The following is a 19,316-nucleotide window of genomic DNA, read 5'->3' as shown; positions in this document are numbered from 1 at the left end:
CCAGCTACTCAGTAGGCTGAGGCAGGGGAATCGCTTGGACCTGGGATGTGGAGGTTGCAGTGAGCTGAGATCGTACCACTGCACTCCAGCCTGGGCAACAGAGTGAAACTCTGTCTCAAAAAAAAAAAAAAAAAAAATTAACATAATTAAATCTAATTTATTAATGGTAAGCATTTATTGAACACGGGTAGGGGCTGTGGATTCAGAGGCACATTGCCCAGTCTTTAAGCTCACCATCTAAAAGAGGGTTAAAGGTTATACATGAAGGGACAAGCCAGGTGCTATGGGAACCCAGGGTGAGAGGGCTGCATTTTTGACTGGGACAGGGAGTGAGGTCACAGAAAATGTTCACAGCTGACAAAACGCTAGCTGGCCGTTGAGAAATGAAGGCACTTTTTTCAAGTGGATGCTGGAGATGGGTCAGAAGAGAGAGCATCGGGTCAAAGAAAGAACTTATGAAAAGTCACAGACACAGAGGAGTGTGTGCTGCTTTTGGGGAAAGTTGAAAGACTGCAGTGATACATTGTAAAATTTACGTAATTGTTACATTTTTCTAATTTCATTTCAGGGAAAGAAAGGCGGGAAATGTAAGTATGAACTAGTTTATTTTTATTTTTATTTTTTAATTATTATTTATTTATTTATTTTTTGAGACAGAGTCTCGCTCTGTCACCCAGGCTGGAGTACAGTGGCACGATCTCGGCTCACAGCAACCTCTGCCTCCCAGATTCAAGCAATTCTCCTAACTCAGCCTCCAGAGTAGCTGGGATTACAGGTACCCACCACCATGCCTGGCTAATTTTTGTATTTTTTAGTAGAGATGGGGTTTCACCACGTTGGCCAGGCTGGTTTCGAACCCCTGACCTCAGGTGATCCACCTGCTTTGGCCTCCCAAAGTGCTGGGATTACAGGCGTGAGCCACCGCACCCAGCCTGAACTAGTTCTTTTTAAATAATGCTTTTTATGACTGATATTACAGCTGGCTCTTGAACAACGTAGAGATTAGTGTGCCAACTCCCTGCTCAATCGAAAATCCACACATAATTTTTGATTCCCCAAAAACTTAACTACTAATAGCCACCGTTGATTGGCAGTCTTACCGATAGCATAAACAGTTGATTAATACATATTTTGTGTATGTATTATGTTCTGTATTCTTACAATACATAAGCTAGAGAAAAGGTCATTAAGAAAATCATGGCTGGGTGTGGTGACTCATGCCTGTAATCCCAGCACTTTGGAAGGCTGAGGTGGGCGGATCACGAGGTCAGGAGTTTAGACTAGCCCAACCAACATGGTGAGACCCCGTTTCTACTAATGCAAAAATTAGCTGGGCGTGGTGGTGTGCACCTGTAATCCCAGCTACTCAGTAGGCTGAGGCAGGAGAATCACTTGAACCTGGGAGGCGGAGGTTGCAGTGAGCTGAGATCACGCCACTTCACTCCAGCCTGAGCAGCAGCGAGACTCCATCTCAAATAAAAAAAAAGAAAGAAACAAAGAAAGAAAATCATAAGGAAGAGAAAATACATTTACAATACGGCACTGTATTTATCAATAGCATCAGTTTACTTCATCTGTTTACAAGATGAATCGTACATCTGAAATGACAGGCAACAGCAGCTGCAGACCTCAATCTACGGTATGTATGAAGCGATTTAACTTTTTCTTGTAATGTCATGACTTTTCTTTGCTACTTGGGAGCCCCTCCAGGATCACTGGACTTCACATAGGTCCGATGGTGTTATTCAAGATTTAGGGTATTGCACTAAACAGGCTGAAAAATACATGAGAACTGCAAGAGATCACTTTTTTATTGCCAGATGCAATTTACTAGAGCGATGAACTGCTCACGTGGAGATGATTAGTATCACATGGTGTTTGGCGTTTTAAGTGGATATTTGCAACACTTGAGCTCACCACAACAGCAACAGGAGGTGGCTCTGAAGTTATTACAGTAGTATAGTGTGTACTACAGTTAATTTTATGTAGTTATGATTTAATACTGCATCTTAATGTTTGTTTCCATTTCTCTTGACTGCAAATGGTGCCATGTAGTCTATAGGTGTTTACAGAAGTTTTGATAAATTTTAACTTTTCATGATAGAATCGTGTGCATTTCATGGTAGTACATTATCAAATATAAACTGGGATCTACATCTATTTTATGCATTCATGACACCTTTTTGTTAATTTTTTGATATTTCTAGGCTACAGGGTTTGTCTGTGAGTTTTTTCAGATTGTCGCAAATCTTCAAAATCTTTTTCAATTATTGAAAAAGAATCCACGTGTAAGTGGACCTACGTAGTTCAAACCCATGTAGTCCAAGGGTCAACTGTGTATTTTTTTTTTTTTTTTTTTGAGACAGAGTCTCACTCTGTCGCCCAGGCTGGAGTGCAGTGGCGTGATCTTGACTCACTGCAACCTCTGCCTCCTGTGTTCAAAGCGATTCTCCTGCCTCAGCCTTCTGAGTAGCTGGGACTACAGCACGTGCCGCCACACCTGGCTAATTTTTTGTATTCTTAGTAGAGATGGGGTTTCACTGGATTAGCCAGGATGGTCTCGATCTCCTGACCTTGTGATCTGCCTACCTTGGCCTCCCAAAGTGCTGGGATTATAGGCATGAGCCACCGTGCCCGGCAACTGTGTATAATTCCAATACAGTGCATGCATATTTGACTGTCTGGACCAAATGAAAATCTGCCAAAAAATGTGTATCTTGCCACCTCATCATTGTTGATAACGCTGCTCTCTGCATGCTTCTATTTCCTTTCACAACCTAGCAAGCTATTCAGAGTCAGCGAGAGGCTGTTTTAGAAAGAAATGAAATGACAAAACTACAAAGGACTAGAATTCTCAAGGAAAAACTGAAGGTGAGTTAATAAGTTTCCCTATGTGTTTTTCTGTATCGCAGCAACTAGATTTTGGGAAACAAATGTGTGCCTGGTATTGTGTAGTTGCAAGGGCAAAAGCTTTGGAATAGACTGTTTGTTTTGTTTTGAGACGGGGGTCTCACTCTGTTGGCCAGGCTGGAGTGCAGCGGTGTGATCTCGACTCACTGCAACCTCTGCCTCCCAGGCTCAAGAGGTCCTCCCACCTCAGCCTCTCAAGTAGCTGGGACTATAGGCATGCACCACCATGTCTGGCTAATTTTTGTATTTTTTTGTAGAGATGGGATTGCACCATGTTGTCCAGGTTGGTCTCAAACTCCTGGGCTCAAGCGATCCACCTGCCTTGACCTCCCAAAGTGCTGGGATTACTGACCTAGAGGAGACAGTTTGGATTTAACTCAGTCCTACTGCTTCAGTTACGTCTCTGAGGCACCATTTTCTCATCTTTAAAGTGGGGAGATAACGATCTCTATCTCCTGTGATTGTCAGGAGGGTCGAATGAGCTTGTGGTCCACAGAGGAGTAGGCCCTGGTGAGTCTGGGATCACCATACAGTGGAGGAATTGTGGACTGCTCTGGAACACGGAGGAAAGATGCCAGGTCACACTGGTGGCATGGGAGGTGGGACTGGGGAGGTGTTCAAAGAAAACTCAGCCTCTAAGCAGAATTTTATTTTATTATTATTATTATTTTTTGAGACTTAGTCTCACTCTGTTGCCCAGGCTGGAGTGCAGTGGGACAAACTCAGCTCACTGCAACCTCCGTCTCCTGGGTTCAAGCAATTCTCCTGCCTCAGCCTCCTGAGTAGCTGGGACTACAGGCGCATGCCACCATGCCTGGTTAATTTTTGTATTTTTAGTAGAGACAGGGTTTTACCATGTTGATCAGGCTGGTCTCAGACTCCTGACCTCAGGTGAGCTGCCTGCCTTGGCCTCCCAAAATGCTGGGATTACAGGCATGAGCCACTGAACCTGGCCAATTTTATTATTATTTTTTTTAAAGATGGGATTTCCACTATGTTGCCCAGGCTGGTCTCAAACTCCTGGGCTGAAGTGATCCTCCTGCCTCAGCCTCCCACGTAGCTGGGACTACAGCTCGGTAGGCACCACAGTGCTCTTCAGAGCAGAATTTTACAGAACCTGTAGTCTTTAGTAAGGTGAAAAAGTTGAGAAGGCACTTTTGAGGCAGAAGCAAGAACACCATTGACACAGGCTGCTGTGTTTGGCGAATGACAGGCGAGCAGCTTGGAAAGGCTCAGAGGGAGAGTGTGAGAGGGAGTGGACAGAGGTAAGGCCCGAGCTACACTTAGTGGTCTCTTATTTTTACTATTTTATCACTAAAATAGGTACAAACGTACAACTTATTATCATAGTCTTTTTAAAAAATTTTTTATTTTGAGACAGAGTTGCACTCCATTGCCCAGGCTGGAGTGCAGTGGTGCAATCTCGGCTCACTGCAACCTCCGACCCCTGGGTTCAAGTGATTTTCCTGCCTCAGCCTCCCAAGTAGCTAGGATTACAAGTGCCCACCACTATGCCCGGCTAATTTTTGTATTTTTAGTGGAGATGAGGTTTCACCATGTTAGCCAGGCTGGTCTCGAACTCCTGACCTCTGGTGATCTGCCTGCTTCGGCCTCCCAAAGTGCTGGGATTACCAACGTGAGCCACCGCGTCCAGCCTATAATAGTCTCATACAACTATAAAACTAAAACCAAGTTTAAGATAAAATATAAACAACACAACATAAGGGATATATCAGAGTAAGTACAATGTGACAGATGATATGTTTGGCTGAAACAAAATCTTCGGTATTGGATTCAATAGTAAAAACATTTGGCTGATGTCCAGCTCTATATTCAATTTCTTTCTGTATTTTGCCTTCAATAATACTGATACAGAAAACGTCTGTTGTGCAACGTGGAATTGAAAATTTCAAAGCTTTTGTTTCTAGCGCAATATCATTAGGCCTCATACTTAAGCCAAAATATTCTACCAGGCAATTCTTGAATGCCAGTTTTAATGAGGCAAAACTTAGTACAGCTGGTCTTGGTCTCCTGAATTGTTCTTGTTGGTATTAAGGAAATATGCATTGTGTGAGTGCCTGATCATATGATCCCTGGAAATGGAAACGTAGAATACTTCAATACGCAATTTACAACTATGCCAGTAAACATGCCGAATTGGTTTGTATGAATTAGGGCCTGGGCAGCAGTACATCAGTTTGCAGGGTTACTACAGCTGTCACTGCTATGGTGCCAGTTCTTCTGAGGCCTCCAACCCACACCTCTGATGGCAAGGTGATGCCTTCATTCTCCAACCACTTTATTTCAGTTTGAATTATTGTGAAACCTTTACTTGTGCTACATGCCGTCGTTTGGAACTTTTTTTTTTTTTCAGACGGGTCTCACTCTGTTACCCAGGCTGGAGTGTAGTGGCACAATGATAACTCACTGCAACCTTGAATTCCTGGGCTCAAACTATCTTTCTGCCCGCCCTCCACTCCCCCTGACCCCCACCAGCCCCGCAAGGAGCTAGGACTACCAGTATACCAGTATGCACCACCACATCCAGCTAATTTTTAAATTTTTTGTAGAGACAGGGTATGTTGCCCAGGCTGGTCTCTAATTCCTGGGCTCAAGCAATTCTCCTGCTTGGGCCTCCCAAAGCACTGGGATTACAGGTGTGAGCCACAGTGTCTGGCCTTGGAGCAAATTTAGTTTTAATCACAGAAAACATGACACGGAAGTTCTTTATAAGGCATTCTTTGAGTTTCCATCACTTTTTTTTTTTTTTTTTTCCGCTGGGTGTGGGATAGGCAGTCACTTTGCATATACCTCAGTATCAAAACACAACCCACCTTCATCTGCAGGTGGATGTCTCCCTTTCCTAGGTCCCATGAAGCACTTAGGTGTTGCTTTGCAAGAAAATCTGGAATTACTGTCCACTCCACCAACCATGAGCATTTTTTCCACTAACATCAAGTATATGCCCCACTTTTCCGTTTCCAGGCCTTTTGATGTAACGGCCTGGAAAATGCTGACCTTTCAATGCTGAATCATAACATAATCTTTTAAAAGACATATTAAATGGCAGTTAAGTAATGCACACAACTCATTAGAAGGAAGGGCAACGTGAACAGCTGTGACCAAGTTCACCCATGTGCAGTGTATGAACCTCCTAAGCACCACAGCTGGGTAGCTTGGAACAACAGAAAATTATTATCTCCCAGTTCTGGAGGCTGGAAGTCCAAAATTAAGGTATTAGCAGCACCATCCTCCCTCTGAAGCTGCGGGAAGGATCTGGTCCAGTTCTCTCTCCTTGCTTCTGGTAATTCCTGCCTTGTGGCAGCACAACTCCAGTCTTCATATGCCATTCTCCTCATGTGTGTGTCTCTGTATCCAAATTTCCTCTTTTTTTAAAGACACCAGTCATTGGATTAGGGGCCCACCCTACTCCAGTATGACTTCATCTTAATACATTTCATCCTCAATGACCCAATTTCCATATAAGGTCACATTTTTAGGTAGTGGAGATTAGGACCTCAACATGTGAATTTTGGAGGGGGATACATTTCAGCCCATAACACGCAGGCAGTGACAACCACCTTGTGACTGCCACCCGGCCTACAGCAGTTGCAAGATGCATCTCAATTTCAAAAATATTAAACGGGGAAACAATGTGCCTCTTAGTATTGATAAGCTGTAGTCACATATCAGCTGAAGTTAAGTGATTGAAGATTGGGGATCACAATGTAGTTATGGATTTGGGTTATTAGTTTGAGATTCAAGGCTGAGACACAGGCACATAGATCCTTCCAAGATGCCTGATTTGGGCCCCATCCTATAGTAACGCGACTTTCTAGCTCCACATCTTTGCTTATTACCTGGTGTGTTATGGTTCACTTGACCTTCCCTTAAATTTTGCCTTGACCTAGTTTGTTTGTTTTTGTTTTTTTTGTTTTGTTTCGCTCCTGTTGCCCAGGCTGGAGTGCAATGGCGCGACCTTGGCTCACCGCAACCTCTGCCTCCCGGGTTCAAGCGATTCTCCTGCCTCAGCCTCCCGAGTAGCTGAGATTACAGGCATGTGCCACCAGGCCTGGCTAATTTTGTACTTTTAGCAGAGACAGGGTTTCTCTATGTTAGTCAAGCTGATCTCATACTCCCGACCTCGGGTGATCTGCCCTCAACCTCTCGAAGTGCTGGGATTACAGGCGTGAGCCAACGCGCCTGGCCGCCTTGACTCAGTTTTTACTATAAACTCTCACACGACTTTTTATTTTAACCTAATTCACAAAGTTTTACTGCTGATTTGACCTGATGGGATTTTTGTGCCCCTACTAAGACTGTTAACATTCTTTTACATAAGTTAGGTAAACTTTTAGGACTTGCGCAAGTGGAATTTACAGACTGAGTTTTGACAGTCTCAGGCATATATTGTTTGAGGTGGTTAATGCCTTTACTTTAACATACTTTATTTTATTTACGCAGTTTTAGGATCATAATGAGCTTATAGCTTTTCACAGAACTATTGTGTTCTTTTTGATGCTCAATGTGTCACTTTTTGGCCAGTGGGAGCCCTTTAAGCTGACTCCCTTTAGCATTACTCCCTTTAGCATTTAAAAAACATTCTTGCTGTCTAGCTACAACAAGATATTCAGGTCTACTTTATTTTTCCCTGCCCCAAGATGTGGACCAACTGCTCTCCAGGAATCTGGGGTTTCTTTTAGCGAAAATAACATTAAAAATAATAATTGGGCCAGGAGCAGTGGCTTACACCTATAATCTCAGCACTTTGGGAGGCCGAGGTGGGAGGATCGTTTGAGGCCAGGAGTTCAAGACCAGCTAGGGCAACATAGCAAGACCCCCATCTCTAACAACAACAAAAAGAGAGTGCTAGGGGTACACATCAAATTATTTCATACAAGTAAAGCAGTGGCAGAGTGACATCACTGCAACATAATTTTCATGACAAAGCTAGAAAAGTTGTATTTAAAAAATGAGTCATGATTTATGTCACTGATTTCAGGTAGATTTTTAAAAATTGGGTGATGATTTTTTTTTTTCTTTGAGACGGAGTCTGGCTCTGTCGCCCAGGCTAGAATGCAGTGGCACAATCTTGGCTCACTGCAACCTCTGCCTCCTGGGTTCAAGCGGTTCTCCTGCCTCAGCCTCCCAAGTAGCTGGGATTACAGGCATGCGCCACCACGACTGGCTAATTTTTGTATTTTTAGTGAAGACAGGGTTTCACCACTTTGGCCAGGCTGGTCTCGAACTCCTGACCTCAGGTGATACCTGTCTCAGCCTCCCAAAGTGCTAGGATTACAGGCATGAGCCACCTTGCCCAGTGGGGTCATGATTTATATTACCGATTTCAATCTAACTCCAACTTTACTATATCCTTTCTGATTCTGCTTCTATTGAATAACCCTTCTGTTTTCTTTCTTCCTTTCCTTTCCTTTCCTGTTTTCTTTTCTTTTCTTTTCTTTTTTCTTTTTTTTTTTTTTGACAGAGTTTTGTTCTTGTTGCCCAGGCTGGAATATAATGGCACGATCTTGGCTTACTGCAACATCTGCCTCCCTGGTTCAAGCAATTCTCCTGCCTCAGCTTCCCGAGTAGCTGGGATTACAGGCGCCCACCACCACTCCTGGCTAATTTTGTATTTTTAGTAGAGACGGGGTTTCTCCATGTTAATCAGGCTGGTCTCAAACTCCAGACCTCAGGTGATTTGCCCGCCTCGGCCTCCCAAAGTGCTGGGATTACAGGCATGAGCCACCGTGCCCGGCCTTTTATTTTATTTTTTTAAGATAGTGTCTTCCTCTGTTGTCCTGGCTGGAGTTCAAAGGCATGATCATGGCTCACTGCAGCCTCTGCCTCCCAGGCTCAAGGAATTCTCCTGCCTCAGCCTCCCGAGTAGTTGGGACTACAGGCGTGTGCCTCCATGCCCAGCTAATTTTTTGTATTTTTAGTAGAGATGGGGTTTCACCATGTTGGCCAGGCTGGTCCTGAATTCCTGAGCTTAGGCAATCCACCTGCCTCGGCTTCCCAAAGTGCTGGGATTACAGGTGTGAGCCACCACACCTAGCCTCCCTTCTGGTTTGAGGTTCCACATTTTGTCCTCTCTCATATACAACATCTTTTTACAAACTTTAATATATTGTGTTACGTTTTATTTTGACAAGCCATGTGTTTAAGTTAGAACAGTGTCTAATGTTTCTGTTGCATAATTTAATGAATATCTACTAACATCTTGGATCCTACCTCTAGCTATAGCTGTTTCTACTTCTCTTTTACAATAATATGAACGCTTTATACTAGAGTCACTTCATTGACACTATAAAAACATTTCTTTTTACTACAATAAAAAGCATAAATGTTAACTAATCTTCAATAATTTTTAGAAAAGTTATACAAGATTTAGGTCCAGATTTTAAATAATGCAAACATCTGGACACAGCTAAGCACATGCCTTTCTTGGAACTGTTTTAAAACCCTGCTTAAACTTAATTCTACATTAATTTCATCTCCCAGTAGAAAATAGTTTCAGCTTTCCCTAAACTTTTTCCTAGAGTGAAAACTCTATCAAAGCAAAATCTCAGCAGATAGATTCTTTATGCAACCTCAGCTCACTCTATAAGGGGGTTGGTGGGGGTGGGCTTCTGGCAGTCTACACAGATATCCGTATTCCAGCCTTAACTGCATGTGCTTATAGCGTGCCAGGGACATGGCTTCTCACCAGTCCCAGTGGACTGCAAGGCGTCTACCCACTCAGCTCTTTTATGTCTTTGCATCAGAAAGAGATTGACAACTCTTCACTGCTTTCTACCTCCCTCAAATACCCATTCATGCACATACACATTCTGTAGGTGAATGTTTTTCTCTTTTTTTTTAAGTGAGAAAAATGAAAGAATATGGAATTCTGTTTCTGTATGATTCTAGTATGACTTCTCCATACAATGTTTTTCTAAGCACAAAAAAAGACTCTCTCAAATAATTCTTAATTGCCTGACTTTTTTTTTTTTGAGATGGAGTGTCTCTCTGTTGCCCAGGCTGGAGTGCAGTGGCACGATCTTGGCTCACTGCAACCTCCACCTCCCGGATTCAAACAATTCTCTTGCCTCAGCCTCCCAAGTAGCTGCGACTACAGGTGCACACCACCATGCCCGGCTAATTTTTGTATATTTTAGTAGAGATGGGGTTTCACCACATTGGCCAGGCTGGTCTCGAACCCCTGACCTCGTGATCCGCCCGCCTTGGCCTCCCAAAGTGCTAGGATTACAGGTGTGAACCACCGCGCCCAGCCAATTGCTTGACACTTAACACCATCATTTGTTTCAACATTAGTCTGCATTAAAATGTGTATGATTACTCATTACTTAAGAAACTGTCACTTTTATAGGACCTTAGCCAGGTTTGTGTTGCGTTGCACTTGTAAATGTTTAACAGCTAGCTCTTTGTTTAAAAACAAAAAAATCCCCCAAAACAAACAAACAAAACAAAAGGCTGATGTGTATAATTTCCCAATTCCTGTGGTGTAAATAGGTGTTAGTGGAGATTAGGACCTCAACATGTGAATTTTGGAGGGGGATACATTTCAGCCCATAACACGCAGGCAGTGACAACCACCTTGTGACTGTCACCTGGCCTACAGCAGTTGCAAGATGCGTCTCAATTTCAGGAATATTAAACAGAGAAATGATGTGCTTCTTAGTATTGATAAGCTGTGGTCACATGTCAGCTGGAATTATTTGGTTGAAGATTGGGTATCACAATGTGGTTATGGATTTGGGTTATCAATTTGAGATTCAGGACTGAAATAGTCCCACCATTGTCAATTTCAAGCTACCAGTGTGACGTCACTGAATGCAGAGTAGGAAAGTGATGTGTGCTGTTGACTTTCAGGACCTGGTACGAGCTGGCTGCAGCACATCACTGCCCATTCCAGACATGTGTTTCTTTTTTGAGAAAGGATCCTGGTATTACTCCCCCTCTGAACATTTAAATACACCTTTGAACTATTTTCTCTACACATTTCCTTCTAGAATTGATATTTACTCCCAAGAGAATAGTTTCTATGCAGCAGTTTCCTCATAACTTCTGACCTTGGTAGGAGTGGACAGATGGTAACACCAGACACTGAGAACATTGTCTGTTCCCAGAGAGGGTCGTGGAGAACTGAAGTGAGTGAGCTGAAATTGGCTAAAGGCTCTTGTGGGTCCTGTGCATGATTGCCTTTGCCATGGTTTGAGTTATTCTGTTTTCTGTGTGACTCTCTCACTTCAGAGAAAACTGCCAGCTGACTTCAAGGTTCTGGAAGCCTCAGATCTGGTGTATACAGTCAGCGCCCAGGAGTACTGGCAGCAGGCTCTCCTCACCGAGGAGGAAACGGGTAATTTATGTTTTTTAAATCTCCATCACTAAAATTCTCAAGATCAAGCTTGGCACTTTGAATTTCCTGCTCTAGAACTTTTTGTGCCACACAAACAATTTTTTTCCAGCTTGCCATGGTTTCAATACCAATTGCAAATAAGGATATTTTCCTCTTTGCATTGTTGTGGTGCCAGAGACCACAATTCCTCTTGCCTCCAAATCTTACCATGGGTTGGTAAAGGTCAAATAATTGGGTTGCTGGGCGCAGTGGCTCACACCTGTAATTCCAGCAAAGTGGGTAGATCACCTGAGGTCAGGAGTACAAGACCAGCCTGACAAACATGGCGAAACCCCATCTCTACTAAAAATACAAAATTTGCCAGGCGTGGTGGTGCATATCTATAATCTCAGCTACTTGGGAGGCTGAGGCAGGAGAATTGTTTGAACCCGGGAGGCAGAGGTTGCAGTGAGCCGAGATTGCGCCATTGCACTACAGCCCGGACAACAAGAGTGAAACTCTGTCTCAGAAAACAACAACAAAAAAAGCCAAGCACGGTGGCTCATGTCTGTAATCCAAGCACTTTGAGAGGTCGAGGTGGGTGGATCCCCTAAGGTCAGGAGTTCAAGACCAACCTGACCAATAGGGTGAAACCCCATTTCTACCAAAAAAAAAAAAACCCAAAAATTAGCCAGGTGTGGTGGTGCCAGCTACTCGGGAGGCTAAGGCAGGAGAATTGCTTGACTCTGGGAGGTGGAGGTTGCAGTGAGCCGAGATCACGCCATTGAACTCCAGCCTGGGTGACAAGAGTGGAACTTCGTGTCAAAAAAAAAAAAAAAAAAAATTAGGTTATCATTTCCTTAGTCCCCTCCCACCCAGCTTCAGGCATTAGAATTGTTTCCTGAGTGACTATTGTATATTTTGTCTGTGAGGCAGTGAAAGTGTAAGGCATGGCTCTTTCTTCACAGAACTTGAAATCTGGATGAGGAGCTAATACTAACCCAAATGCAAAAACTGAAGTAAAAATAAGGCTTAGTTGTTGCTGACCATGAGTGCAATAGAAGCCCAGGGAACCTAGAGCTCTGTGTGCACTAGATAATCAGTGGAAAGTGGGTGGGCACGCAGGGTCAGGACTGCACTCTCGTCTGAACTTGATATGGCTTGCAACGTGCATGCATTTTACTAGACATGTAGGTATGTGAATGGAGGTTAAGGAGCAGAAGGTGTGAAATGTTCCCACAGATGGGGGAACTGCTTGATTAAGGGTATAAAAGACAAAATTAGCATGGTATATGGAAGGAATAATATAGAGAAATTGCCACATATAGGAATAATGGGGAAAAGGGTAGAGTGGCATCTATTATCTTCTGACTGACAATGGGTTGGGATGTGACAGGAATCCTGTCACATCTAGAATCCTGCATGTCAGAGGTTCTTGTTCCTTTCTACAGCAAGCATGGGCTATTCTGGTGTTAAGGGTTAGTTGATATAGATAGAAAATTCTAGGGGGACCGAAGGGCTGAGACACTAGAATTGTGAGCACTTTGGTTTACCTCTGCAGGTGATAGCTGTTCAAAGGAAAGAGCCCATGTTTTCAACCAGCCTGTATTTTCCATGTAGTTTTTTAAATACGGCTAAATAAAATGAATATGCAGTATTGCTGATCTACCATTCATCACTGTCATTGATCCTAGACACGGGAAAAGTGCTTTTCAGAAAGGTTGGTTCTGTAGGCATCCAGCCCACTTGGGATCTCAACTCTAGTTCATTCAGATGGCCACCTTGGTCTTTCAACTTTTATGAATTCTATTGACCACAGACTTCTGGCCTTTAACAATTATTTGTGCTGCCTGTGAATTCCAGAAATCCCTAAGTTAAGAGAATACATCAGGAAGAGGCTCTTGGACAAGAAGAGGAGGACGGTGACCAAGTATGTGACCGAAGCCTTTGGCCTGTTGCTCCTCACAGATAGTTTCAACTCCACGCAAAACCTGCCGGTATGGAAGACACTGGGTTTTCACATTCTCCCCCCTTCTGGGCAGGACATTTCCTTTTACCAAGTTAGAAAATTAACTTATGATATTTTTTTCTTTTCATATTAAAGGAAGATATGAAGTTCAGAGAGTCTAAAAGGACAAAAAGATAATTAGAGAGTTAAAATCATAACATTTGGGTAAAAGAGAAAGGAGTAATATTTTACCTGGGACAGATGGGCTGAGAGAAAAATGTCAAAATAGTAGCTATTTTCCATCTCTCCTGAGACTCGAACTAGGTGGAATGTGTATAAGCGATGGCAGGCGTGATTTGGCTTGCTTCTAGTGGAACACAGACACTTCTTGGTTATCCTGGAGAGGCGTGTTTATGTACACAGTCCAAAAATATTTCATCTGTCTCTGGTGCTGTCAGAATCTCAAGCTCAGAAGAGCGTAGGAAAATAATGTGAGAGGATGGAAGCTTGGAGGGAATTTCAGTAGAGTTTCGATAGTTATCTTCACTGGCAAGAATGCAGGCCTTCTGAAAAACTAGTTAAAATTACTTTTCTCATAGTAATTGACATATTTATCTCTTTCATGGATGATTTCTTTTTAACTCTAAAATAAGAGGGATAAGCTACTAGATTAGAGACTTGGGGGGTTTTGGAGAAAAACCTCTTACTGTCATCAGTCACCAGCTGTGTTGTCTCCTTATGAGAGACGGAATATACAAAGACAATGGCGGGACCATGTGTAAAAATAGATCTCTGACCACAACCTGCAGCAACCTGCCCAGAATCCAACCTCTTATCTACAATAAACAGCCCAGGAAACCTTCTGTCTGTAAGTCAGACTTGCAGGAAGTCAAACTGCTATCACTAATAACAACCCAGGAGGCTGAAGAATAACTCTGTAACAATCAGCACCAGATGGCTGGGACTTGATGAATAACTTCCCTAATCTCTGTCCCTGTTTCCAACTTACTACCAATCAGGAAAGCCAAATGTCTATGCCTAACCAACCACATTGGCTGCTCTGCTTTTAGCTAGCCTGTCTCTAGTGTCCCCAGGCCAATAGCCTCCAATCAGGGCACCCCTGAAGCCTTTCCTTTTGTCCACCATGAAGCTTTTCCACTCCCCTGCCTGCTTTTGAGTCTCTGCTAAACTCAAATGATGGTGGCTGACTCCCTTGCTGTAGTGAGCTCTGAATAAACAGCCTCTGCTTGTCCTCATTTGGTTGGTCTTCACTTATTTCCACACTTGCCTTCACCTGTCAGATGTGCACAGTCAATGTGTTCATCTTCTTGTTATGCTGGAACAGGGAAGGGGCAGAGGAAGTACATGAATAGGGCTCTGTGAGTGGTCAAGGAGCTGGTCCTGAGGATGGGGAAGGTGGGCCAATGATGACCCTGTGGGGTGGCAAGGGGAGGCAGACACTCGAGACCTGACTTCCACGTGGGAGTAAGCAGTGCCACCTGGAGCCTTTGGTTGTGTATAAAGGCTTGTAAAAAGTCTTTAGTGGTGTGGGGTCTTTCTTCTGCATAAAAGGGGCATATAGAGCAAAATTCAATCTTTTTTAAATCATATTTCTTATGACTTGTTTTGGTCTAGTTGTACAAGACAAAAACAAAACAAAACTCTTGGAATCTGAGATTTTCACATTTGACTTTTGTCCGCTGAAATCGTTGGGGAAGGGTTTGACCTTCCAATTTCCCAAAACAGTTCTTCAGGGTGAAATTTGTCTCTCTGCCCAGCACAAGATTGCTTTTGGAAGTGCTGGTGGAAAATGAATCCGATGTGGGCTGTGTGAAGTTGGTGTATTTTACAAACATTAGGACAAGGCATTTTGCCATCAAGGCCAGAAGTGCCCACCCCACATGCTTTTCTTTGCTAATATGGAAGTGCAGCGTTCAGAGGGGCTCAGGTTCACCCTTGCAGCCAGACTCCAGGCAGTGGGAAACATAGAGGAGAAGGGGGCTGACTGGCAATTCTGCAATAGCTATGTTAGGGAGTTGCTGGCAACCTTGCTCAAAATTCCTTGGCCTTAGATATTGGTCTTACTCTTAGCTCTTTGATAGAAAGTTGGAAGGCAAGAATTTGTCAGTTCCTTTGAATTCTGAAAAATCAAATCTAAATATGTGTTTGATTTTTTTTCAAAGATGATCACTGAAACCAAAAATTTAGAATTTGAGTAGTGATTTTAAATGAGCAATCATTATTTTTAAGAATCCATATGAAGTTGATGATCACATCACATCTCAATATCAAATGAAGTCTGCGTTTATTCATACTAAGTGCCAGCTTCTTTGTTTCTTATTGTTCTTTTATTCTCTGCTCTTCCCTTTCTTATCATTCTTTTGTTTATTCAACAAGGATTTATTGAGAATGAGGCATTGTGAGAATCATGCCATAGCTTTTCTTTCCTGACTTCTTTCTTCTTTCATTTTCATCACTGGTGACACCACGAATTCAAAAGAATCTAAAGGATGTCCTGGGCAAAATGCTTTGTAGAATTCTTCATGGTGAAAATCAGGGAAATTCCCGGGGTACACTGAATACTAAACAGTCTCCATAAACTCTAAAATGTATTTACTCCAAGATTCACAGAATTTTAGAGTGTGAGGTTGTTTTCAAGATCATTCAACCCAATTCACTTACTTTAAAGATGGTACCATTGAGAATCAGAGAAGTTAAATCACCTGTATTAGGTCACGCATCGATTCGAGAGCTAGTTCTGTCTATTTGGAATAGAATTTAAAAGCCCAAATTATCTCGCAGTTTCTCTGGGCCACTCGTTCAATCCACAAATGTCCATGGGTTTTGCTCTCTGTGCTGTGCCCTGGAATAAAAAAGCATGACTAAAAGCCGTTCCTTTGGCAAGTTCCTGTCCAGGGAAGGAGACACAGGGAACGAGAGAGATGTCACACGGCAGGAGACGTGCTGTGGTGCAGGACTGTGGGAAGCGCAGTGGGAGCACAGGACAGAGAGCCCCACCTCTACCTGGGGACTCAGGGAAGGTGCCTCATGGGAAGGACCTTTGAGCTTTGTCTCAGAAGTAACAAAGATGAAATCAGCAAGGCCCAGAGGGCACAAGATGGACAGCACGTTTGGGGAATAGCAGCAAGTCCGGGGTAGCTACTTGGCAGGATGTGTCGGGCAAACAGAAATGGTGGTGCTAGAGAGGTGGAGTGAGTTCTGGCTATGAGGTGCCTTAAGGGCCAAGCTGGGGAGTGTGGCTCTGTCTGCTGCAGGCACTGTGGGGCCCACCAAGGTTGCCATGTGGGGAACAACACTATGAGTTCCCAGTTTGGCACTGTATCAGTCCATTTTCATGCTGCTGATAAAGACATACCCGAGACTGGGTAATTTATAGAGAAAATGAGGTTTAATGGACTCACAGTACCACGTGGCTGGGGAGGCCTCACAATCATGGTGGGCAAAAGGCATGTCTTACATGGTGGCAGACAAGAGAGAAATTAGAGCCAAGCAAAGGGGGTTTCTCCTTATAAAACCATCAGATCTCATGAGACTCATTCACTACCATGAGAACAGTATGGGGGAAGCCAATCCCATGATTCAATTATCTCCCACCAGGTCCCCACCACAACATGTGGAATTACGGGAGCTACAATTCAAAATGATATTTGGGTGGGTACACAGCAAACCATATCAGGCACCAAGGGGTCAACGCTTTCTCTGGTGGTCACTTCCTTGTATTATTTGAATATATGTTTTCTCCCTGATTAGACTGTATTCTTTGAAGAAGGAAGCATGGATTTATTTTTGTGGTCCTGTAGCTTTGCTATGCAAAGTGTGGTCCATAGCTCGGAAGACCAGCATTACCTGAGGACTGGCTAGAAATGCAGAATCCCAGGACCTTGGATTTCAGATTTTAAGATCTCCTGTTGATTTATATGCATGTTAAAATTTAAGAAGCATTATCCTTAAAAACTGCTTCGTGCAGAGTCAAAGCTCATGAAATGTTTGTTGAATCAGATGTCATTGGAAAAATCTGTTTTAATAACAATTGGATTTCTATGTGGATAGCTACTTCCCCAAATAGCCTGATGGATTAGACATCTGAAATAAGTTGCTGAATAAGCAGAAACTGTGACTTTTAAGAAATGAAATAAGTTGCACCAGGCAGATATTTGTTTTATTCTCTAACCCCACAAAGCCTAAAGGGGTCTGTGCACTGAGTGAGGTCTTATGGGGACAATAAAGAGAAGTCAGCTCTGAGTGATAAGCTGAATCTTGAGCTGGTGACAAGCTTAAAGAAAGCAAAGCTTGAGGAGAAGGTGCCCTTAGGGAGGGGGTGGCCTGATGCTTTTATGGTCTTTGTCCCTAGAATGAACACTTGCACATTAGTGTCCTGCGGAGATTTGCGGAAGAGAAGGTTGAGCTGCTGGAGAAGGCCATCGCACAGTGCTTCGCCTGCATGGAGCAGCCTCTGCAAGAAGGGGTCAGGACCGCCAGGACTTCTTACCGCTGCATCCTCAGGGCATGCTTGGTGGTGAGTGACCCTTCCAGGGAAAACTCGGATATTCCAGGAGTCCTGCCCAATCCCCAGGCTTCTTTTGCATCATCCCATTCCCTTCAAAAGAGATAAAGAGCTAGAGGGCCAGGCACGGTGGCTCATGCCTGTAATCCCAGCACTTTGGAGGCCGAGGTGGGCGGATCACAAGGTCAGGAGATCAAGACCATCCTGGCCAACATGGTGAAACCCTGTCTCTACTAAAAATGCAAAAATTAGCCAGGTGTGGTGGCACGTGCCTATCATCCCAGCTGCTTGGGAGGCTGAGGCAGAAGAATTGCTTGAACCAGGGAGGCGGAGGTTGCAGTGAGCCGAGATCGCACTACTGCCCTCCAGCCTGGCGAGAGAGTGAGACTCCATCTCAAAAAAAAAAAAAAAAAGAGCTAGAGGAGGGTAGGAGGGAGTGAAAATTGCACATAATGGTTGTTCATCTGTGTCTTGAAAGGACCAAGGAAGGTACACAGTTCAGCAAAGACAGAGTGGGAATCTGGGATCTGAGGTTCTTGGATGGAGTACCAGCTCCAACAAACCTCCACCTTGTAGCCCTGGGCAAAGCCCTAGACCCATTTTTTAAAAATTTCTTGGTTTTCTTCTATAAAATGAGGATGCTCAATGCTTGCCCTACCTATCTAGTAGTGTTGATGTCAGTATCAATTAGCTTATACAATAAGGAAACATCTTGTAACCTCTCACTTGGCAAACAAATTGTGGTTTTATTTCTTAATTAGTTGTATAGAGTTTCTGAAGGATGAAAATGTAAGTGCAAGGCAGTATTTATCTAAGACTAAGGGGTGAAAAAAGAGGCCCATTGTATTAGTCTGCTTGGCCTGCCATAACAAAATCCTATAGACTGGGTGGCCTGAACCACAGACATTGATTTTCCCATAGTTCTGAAGGCTGAAAGTCCAAGATCAAGGTGTCAGCAGGGTGAGTTCTGAGGCCTCTCTCCTCTTCTGGAGAAGGTAGATGGCCACTTTCTTGTGGCATCCTCATGTGGCCTCTTCACTGTGCACTCACACTCCTGGGACCTCTTTGTCTTCCCAGAGGGACACCACACCTGTCAGATCAGGGGCCCATCCTTATGACCCCATTTAACCTTAATTACCTCCTTACCAGCTGTGTCTCCAAACACAGTCACCCTGGGGGTTAGGGCTTCGCATGTGAACCTCAAGGGTCATACTTTAGTCCGTAGCACCCATTAAGGGGAAGATGTGATGGACAACACTGCTCATGTAGCAAAGATGACTTGGTGTCCCCCCATGCTGGGAGAAGTGCATGGATGGTGTGTGGTTGTAGTTTTTAATGGGCCTTGGAAAGTTGGAATGTGAGCAGTGGAAAATGTGTGAAAAGGTGAGTGTGATGGGGTGGTTAGCTTCCTGGAGGCTTTTCTATGTGCACCGATGATACCGGCTTTCTAGCACCTGGCCTCTTCTGGGTGTTGTTATCTGTGTGCTTTGTGTAAAAGCCCGTTTAAATGTCTAGATGAGCCTGAGTGTGGTGGCTCGTGCCTGTATTCCCAGCACTTTGGGAGGCTGAGGCAGGTGGATCACTTGAGGTCA

General features: G+C 43.7%; 1 protein-coding gene across 3 annotated transcripts in view; it reads left to right on the top strand.

Annotated features, from left to right (window-relative positions):
- NUGGC (nuclear GTPase, germinal center associated) overlaps positions 1–19,316 on the top strand; it is a 61,909-nt gene that overhangs the window by 24,414 nt on the left and 18,179 nt on the right. For 2 of the 3 annotated variants that reach the window (XM_032144047.2, XM_032144048.2), the window contains exons 9-14: positions 569–587; positions 1,559–1,639; positions 2,782–2,871; positions 11,167–11,272; positions 13,115–13,248; positions 17,572–17,736. In XM_032144047.2, coding sequence (XP_031999938.1) covers positions 569–587; positions 1,559–1,639; positions 2,782–2,871; positions 11,167–11,272; positions 13,115–13,248; positions 17,572–17,736 — 595 coding nt within the window. The remainder of the gene's footprint in view (positions 1–568; positions 588–1,558; positions 1,640–2,781; positions 2,872–11,166; positions 11,273–13,114; positions 13,249–17,571; positions 17,737–19,316) is intronic. The other variant, XM_032144050.2, reaches the window with a different exon arrangement.

Source organism: Hylobates moloch, unplaced genomic scaffold (assembly GCF_009828535.3).
Source record: "Hylobates moloch isolate HMO894 unplaced genomic scaffold, HMol_V3 SCAFFOLD_22, whole genome shotgun sequence".
NCBI lineage: Eukaryota > Metazoa > Chordata > Mammalia > Primates > Hylobatidae > Hylobates > Hylobates moloch.
The sequence above is the reverse complement of the archived record's forward strand: the minus strand, read 5'-3'. Positions and strand labels throughout refer to the sequence as shown.